Below are 6,928 nucleotides of genomic sequence, written 5' to 3'. Positions count from 1 at the left end.
CTCAGCAGGGCAGGTGTGGGAACAGGTATGGGTTGTTCCAAGTGAATAATTGTCCCTTAATTATAATAAAGAAAACAAGCTCAGGTAACATCAAAACACTGAGGTGAAGTGGGTAATTAAAATGCAAACATCCAAATTAAAAAAAAAAAATAAAGAGAGAAAGTCAAACTACTCCGCTTCTCCATTTGGGTGTTGTTCTAATATAAGCAGCACTGTCACGTGTAAAGGTGTAAAGGTGCTTCCGTTGGCATCAGTGGACTCTATATGCTTCAGGACTCTCTGCAGTATCAGTGTGGGAGTGGAACCGACCCGGCCCGAGTCCACGGATCCGCCCAAACCTGCACTGTCTGCACCTGCCAACGCAGTCAAGAGGCCTTTCAATGACGTTTTCCCAGGGAGAAAATATGAGGGGTGGTTAGTGCCACAAGATAAGCCAGCTGACTAAAACTGAAAGCTGTGTCATGCAGCTGCCATCTGCAGCAGGAAATTAGTGCCACCTTAAGAAATAAAAAAAATAAAAAATCTGATCTGTTTCTCATTGTAATAAACCAAATCTTACTGTGGTGAGATCATGTGAAGACAAACTGTGTGATGGTGTATGACAGATCATGTCCTTTCACTGCACCGTCAGCTCAAATATTCCAACCAAGAAAGGAAAAAGGAAAATTTTTCAGGCTACAAACATAAATATGTCAGCCTTGGTTCAAAGGTAATGAATGCAGCAGGGAAGAGAATCTGATTATTGATAAGCTGTGGTGAAACAGACGTTTTACAGTAACAAGGTTATTGTTAGCCAGATCTTATGTGTCAGCACTTTGTTTGAGCTGCAGAGATAAGCAACTTCTTTAAAAGATAAATACCCAGCAATGTCTTAAAAACCCATTTAACAATGACAACACAATGCAATCCTCTTTTTATTTTTTATTTCTTTATTTCTACAAGGCTGCTCTGAGCTCATGTTGGTGTCTTTAAATTACTATTTAATTAGATAATCATTACAAAATCCATACACAACAAAGAAAAGCCACAAATCTTCACATTTGAGAAGCTGAGATCAGAAAAACTGTTGTTAAATGACCTTACACATATTTATCTTTTAATAAAATTAAGATGCTAATGTTAATACACAAGACACACAAACTTTGGCACTGAGATTTTGAGTATAAAATGCATTTTTATTTATTATTAATGAGTAGTGCTTTTTGAAATGCAATATAATGCAATGAGGAAACCAAGCCAATTTTTAATCAATGTTTGTAAAAAACATGTTTGTGCCACTCCTCCTTGGACTCATGTGGCACTAATCACCCCTCATACACTGGGAGCAGCGTGGTAGGCACAACAAGCTCAGCGGTCGGTCCGTTCACTCCAGCGCTGCTCCCACTGCAGAGTTCCTCCCTGGCCCAGAGGACCACACCGACCGGCCCGGCTCAACACGGACGGAGAAATGAGCTCGTCCTCCGCCGTTCACATCACACTAACGTGAGCGTGTGACTGCTCTTCTTCACGGACACACACACACACACACACACACACACACACACACACACACACACACACACACACACACACACACACACACACGCACACACACGCACACACACACATATACAGAAGACCCGCACTGGTCTGCTGTTTACAAATCCCCAGCTCGGTGTCGGACAGTCCCACCCGCAGCCCGGACCATGGCGGAGAGAAGTGGCCGGCTGAGTTTCCCCGGCAGCGGGGCTCTCAACAGACCGGTGCCCATGAACCTATTTGCAACATGGGAGATAGACGGATCCTCCCCGAACTGCATCCCGAGGTGAGTCCCTGCAAGCATGACAAGCCATTGTCCTTTTAAACTTTAAAGCCTGTGTTTTGCAATGCGCTAGGCGTGCAGCCTGCACAGTCATTTGTCAGATTGCTAACGTTACAGCTGCACAGCGGCTTACCACCGGCTAGCTGTATCATCATGCCAGGTGGATGCCCATGCAGGCCCCGCAACGGGGTAATGCAATCATGCAGCCATCTGCTCTGTTCTGATGTTGTGGTAAATAGAAGATGTATGGCTTCAAGTTGGTGAGCACCATTTGGCAGGCAGCCACTAATACAGACAACTCAGAAACAAACAGTGCAGCCTTAAAACAGGCTGTAAATGTGTGTATTCTGCAGATAGATGTTGTGTTGAAGGCTCTGAATGCTCATAATCACCCACTCAGTTGTAATGATGGATAACCAGCTTTATGCCAGATCATTGTGCCAGGCTGCACCATGGAGACCATTTGGCTCCTGTGACCCCCAGAGACTCAGAGGATGAGTTCACACTGCAGGTGTTCAGTGTCAAATTCTGATTTAACTCTCTGGGGCAACATTTTATTGTTAAACAACGCATGGTGCACTCAGCTTTTCCCAGATCTTGTGACTGTATCACGCAGCCTTCATCAATGTCACGCAGATTTATTTGTTAACACGTGAGGTCAGAAGCTGACATGGCTGCAGCCAACAGTTATTTTCATTATGAATTTATCTATTGATAGTTTAGTCTTTAAAATGTTAGAGAATAATGGAAAATTCCCATCACAGCTTCCCAGAGCTCAAGGTGATGTTCAAAAAAATTTGCATTTTTTTAATCAGACGAACAGGCCGAAATCCAAAGATATTCATTCTACAATAATGTTAAACAGAGAAAAGCAGCAAATCTTCACATTTAAGAAGCTGCAGTCAGCTAAATGAATGGCTTCAATTATTAATCGACTATTAAAACAGTTGTACTTAAACTTTCTGTCAATCAACTAATTGATTATTTGACTTAGCATATCAGCTCTTTTAGGACTTCTTGTTGGTTGACAAGTCAAACATGGAAGTTTATTCCTCATCTTGAAGATAATACTTTTACAAAACATGACTGACCTGCATGACTGATGATGAACATTATCGAACACCTGGGGTCATGCAGACGACTGAAGGACACATCCATAACCGAAGCGGTGACTCTCTGGTTTCCAGCTTCTCGGATCTGAAGATTTGTTTGTTTTCTCGTCGTTCTGAGACAAAACGATGAATATCTTTTGTTTTGGACTGTTGGTCTGAAAGCGTTTGTGATTCAATCTTGGGAATTTGTGATTTGGCGTTTCATTATTTTCTCATAGTTTTCAGACCGAACAAGGAATCAAGTAATCAAGACGATAACTGGCTGATTAACTGATCATGAAAATGATTGTGAGTCTCAGCTGTGGTTCATGTCTCTGGGTTTATTGCACTGGTAAAATAGTCTGCAGCATTGTAAACTGGCCATTTAATCAAACCACATCCAAGTGTTTCATGTGACTGTTTAGCCTTTTTGGCATTCAGTCATCATTACAAGGTCACTTGCATTTTCTTATCAATTAATCTTCCTTTTTAATTTATTTATTTATTTAGGATTAATAAATTGATCGTGTTGTCCATAAAATGTTGGAAAAATCCCAGAGCCCAACGTGGCCCCTTAAAAATTCCTTGTTTTGTTCGACCAAAGGCCAAAGATCTTCAGTTGAGTGTCACATATGACAAAGAAAAACAAAAATCTTCACATTTAAGAAGCTGGAACTGGAGAATGTTTGGCATGTATGCTTGAATAATTACGGAGACAATCGGTTATCAAATAAGTTGCTAATTTTTAAAAGTTTATTTTCATTGATGGACCAACTGAATATTCAACCGATAGTACAGAGGACGGCACACTTCTGTTATAGTTGTTCATCCTTCCTGAAGTGCCATGTGGGGTCACAGCTGGTCACACTGCCGCAGATCAGACATATGATCTACGCTGAACCTCAGTGACCTTGCACCTACATGTGATGTTGGTTTAACTACTGTACGCTCTGTCATCAGCTGCAAAAAACACAGTGAAGACCTCAGAGGAAGTGGTCGGAAAAAGACTGGAAGAAATCTTCTTTTTCCTCTCAGTCTAATGTTTCTGGAGATTTGATCCAAGCTTTTCGATATCATGTTGAAACATGATAAATATTCTGCTTTTCTTTTTTTTTTTTTCCTTTCCACTCGCATAAGCAAATGCACATTTTTAGCCTGATGTAATGACAGAAATGAAGGAGTTTGTGGTTTAAACTCCACCCGACTAAAACCTGCTGCCAGACTTTGGTCAGCAGCTGTGGAGAAGGGAAAACATCTGTAATTAATACCGGAGTATATGAGGGAGTATATGTGTGTTTATTTATTTTTTTAACTGATGACTGCCTCTCCTTAGCCTCTCTCTATCCTCTTAAGTTAATACCTTCAGTGAGTATTACATTGCATGGCTTTTAGCTGAAATAAGACTAATTCATTTCCAGGAATAGCAAAACTGTGATGTGGACTATTGGATAAAAAGGTTCCTGTAACTAAAAAGTTCCCAGGTTCAATCCCCCGTGACCCTGAATATCTGCCAGTAACATGAACAGCGTAGTTCAGTCATTTGAAGCCGCTTTACTGTGTCCATCTACTTTATTTAACCTATTAGTTGCCTGCGCAGTGAGTTTGTCTGAACGGAGGCTTCACTTCTCGTGCCGATCAAGATCACTGCAGATTTCTATTGACCGCTGTCTGTCAGTGCAGACAAGAGGGAACTCGCCTTGTTGACCAGATGTCAAGTCGACTGCCTCATCCTGTGATATCAGGTGGATCAACAAACTGACCACTGCTTATCTGCAGAGGGTAAAACCTGTTTTACAGCAGCACCGCCTTAATATTTCATTTTCTTAAAATGGAAACAGTCGGAGAGTTAAGAGAGAGTCAGCAGAGCAGAAACCGAGAGAATCTATTTGCAGATTTCGGCATTACATCTAGACGTTGGGCAGGAAAATAAGGGGCACTCAGTATTTTCACACATTTCATTTCATTCTAAAAATCTGTTTTTCCGACCTTCAACATACTGGCTCTTCAGACTGAAATGAGATTTTTTCAAAATGTTGTGATGTTAGAAATGATCTTGAGTTATGTTGCCTATGAGGCTAGCTGTTTCCCCCCGTTTCCAGTCTTTATGCTAAGCTAAGCTAACCGCCCTCTGGCTCCAGCCTCATATTTAACTGAAACATATGAGAGCAGCATCGATTTTCTCTTGGAAAGAAAGAAAAAAAAAAAAACAAGCACATTTCCCACAGTGTGGGACTATTTTCCTCGTTGTCAGGTTATGGATTAATTAAAAATTGAATACATGCATTTCTCAAAGCGGAGTGAGCACGTCTGGTGTGAAAGTAAACATCAGGCAATTTAAAGCCATGTAAGACTTAAACAGCTGGATAGTGGAATCACTAATGACACTGGTGTGGTATGGTGGAAGACATGGGAAAATCTTGAGCTTGAAAGTTCACACTTGACCTCAAAATAAACAAATAAAGTAATTCACGGTCACTTTACAAGCGTTGACAGGAAACCCATCTCGCGGACTGCTCAGCAGATGGATGCTTTTTATTTCATATGGGGGAATATATTGGAGGTTGAAAGCGGAGAGGGCTAGTAACATGTTGTATCTGTTTACCTTGCATGGGTTCATCACTGTTGTAACTCAGCTAAAGTTACTGTCTCTCATGAGGGACCAGGTTGCATTTTTAATTTGAACCGGTACACCGTGTTCTTCTCCTGATTTCGTGTATTTATCCTGTAGTTTCTTCTTCATGCGTCCATAAACCCCGATGGCAGCGGCTCGGAGGTCTCTGAAGCCCGAAGCTATTAGGCTGGGAGGCTTATAGAAGTGCTGTCTCTGCAATGATCTCACGTTTCACGGAGTCACATCAGGACATGTGCCACGCCACGCTGAGATGATTAATAATAACCTATCATAGGTGAGGGAGGGGCCTTAATCACCTAACTCAGAGGGTGGCTGAACGATAACTGCCTGTGGTTCGGATATCCAGATGTCAGATTCAGATGCATGTAACTCCAAGAACTAGTGGGTGAAATGCAAATGTTGCTGTGTACTCTTTTTATTAGGCAGCGCAGAGCGTTTACGAGGCTCTGGTCTAGGCTGCTGCTTATAATGTGAAGCCAGGATATGAAGTACTTGAGGGATACTTCATCCTACAAGGGCTGTCCTTATTACACTCCTCAGCAGAACTGCCTAAGTGTCTGACTTACATTCTGAGTGTGAATGTGAAATGCACTCCTAAGATCTGTCACCTCATCGTGAGAGGCATTTGAGTGAAAGTGCGGCTTTTCATCGCTCAGGGTGTGTCAGCGCGTTATAATGATTGCATACTTATTCCTAAAGATGGACACGTCTTCTAAGAAGCTTCTTCAGCCCCTTCTATCCTGCGTGCAAAATCACTCACGCTGGCGATGTTGCCACCGAAGCTCTCTCCTCTTAAGAGCCAAGGGCAAAGAGCTGCGTTTCATCTTGGTATTTTTGAAGTGGGCATCAGTTGCATTTCTGCACATCAGCCCACGGGCGTGAGGCTAAGTGTTGCGAGAGATGGGGGCCAATCTCTGAGACAGAGCCGGGATTGAACGGGCCCTCGAGTGGCAGCTGGACCCAGTAGGCTGTCATATTTGGGCCTGTTGGAGGCGAGAGTGCTGAGATGTCGCTTTGAGCAGCAGAAGAGACACTCACTCTTTTGTCCCCTGGCTGCCTGGGATGCTCACACTGCGGGAATTTAGAGTAGGATGAATGAGAGGCAGTTAAAGCCTTTCATTGTTTTATGTTCCTCGTGTTGTTCCTGTTGTCCTGCGCTCAGTGCCGCTTCTGTACCAACGTTTGGGAGTTTAAACAAGACGAAGTGTCTACAGCCGCGCCAGCAGCTCTGTGAAGCTGTACTTGCTGCTTTGAGCTAAATGCTAACACCAGCATGCATGATGTTTAGCAGATATAAAGTTAACCATGATCGCCAGTTTGCTATATTTGCTAATTAGCACTAAACACAAAGTAAAAGTGAGGCTCATGGAAATATCATTATTTTGTTTTTGATTTTGTTCAGAT

The 6,928-nt window shown here is 42.4% G+C and overlaps 1 protein-coding gene across 5 annotated transcripts in view; it reads left to right on the top strand.

The window, feature by feature from the left end:
- The first annotated feature begins 1,327 nt into the window (after positions 1-1,327).
- pacs2 (phosphofurin acidic cluster sorting protein 2) overlaps positions 1,328-6,928 on the top strand; it is a 62,336-nt gene continuing 56,735 nt past the window's right edge. For 4 of the 5 annotated variants that reach the window (XM_056394319.1, XM_056394320.1, XM_056394321.1 and 1 more), the window contains exon 1: positions 1,328-1,804. In XM_056394319.1, coding sequence (XP_056250294.1) covers positions 1,686-1,804 — 119 coding nt within the window. In that variant the 5' untranslated portion in view covers positions 1,328-1,685. The remainder of the gene's footprint in view (positions 1,805-6,928) is intronic. The other variant, XM_056394322.1, reaches the window with a different exon arrangement.

This window comes from Seriola aureovittata, chromosome 13, assembly GCF_021018895.1.
Source record: "Seriola aureovittata isolate HTS-2021-v1 ecotype China chromosome 13, ASM2101889v1, whole genome shotgun sequence".
Classification (NCBI taxonomy): domain Eukaryota; kingdom Metazoa; phylum Chordata; class Actinopteri; order Carangiformes; family Carangidae; genus Seriola; species Seriola aureovittata.
The sequence above is the reverse complement of the archived record's forward strand: the minus strand, read 5'-3'. Positions and strand labels throughout refer to the sequence as shown.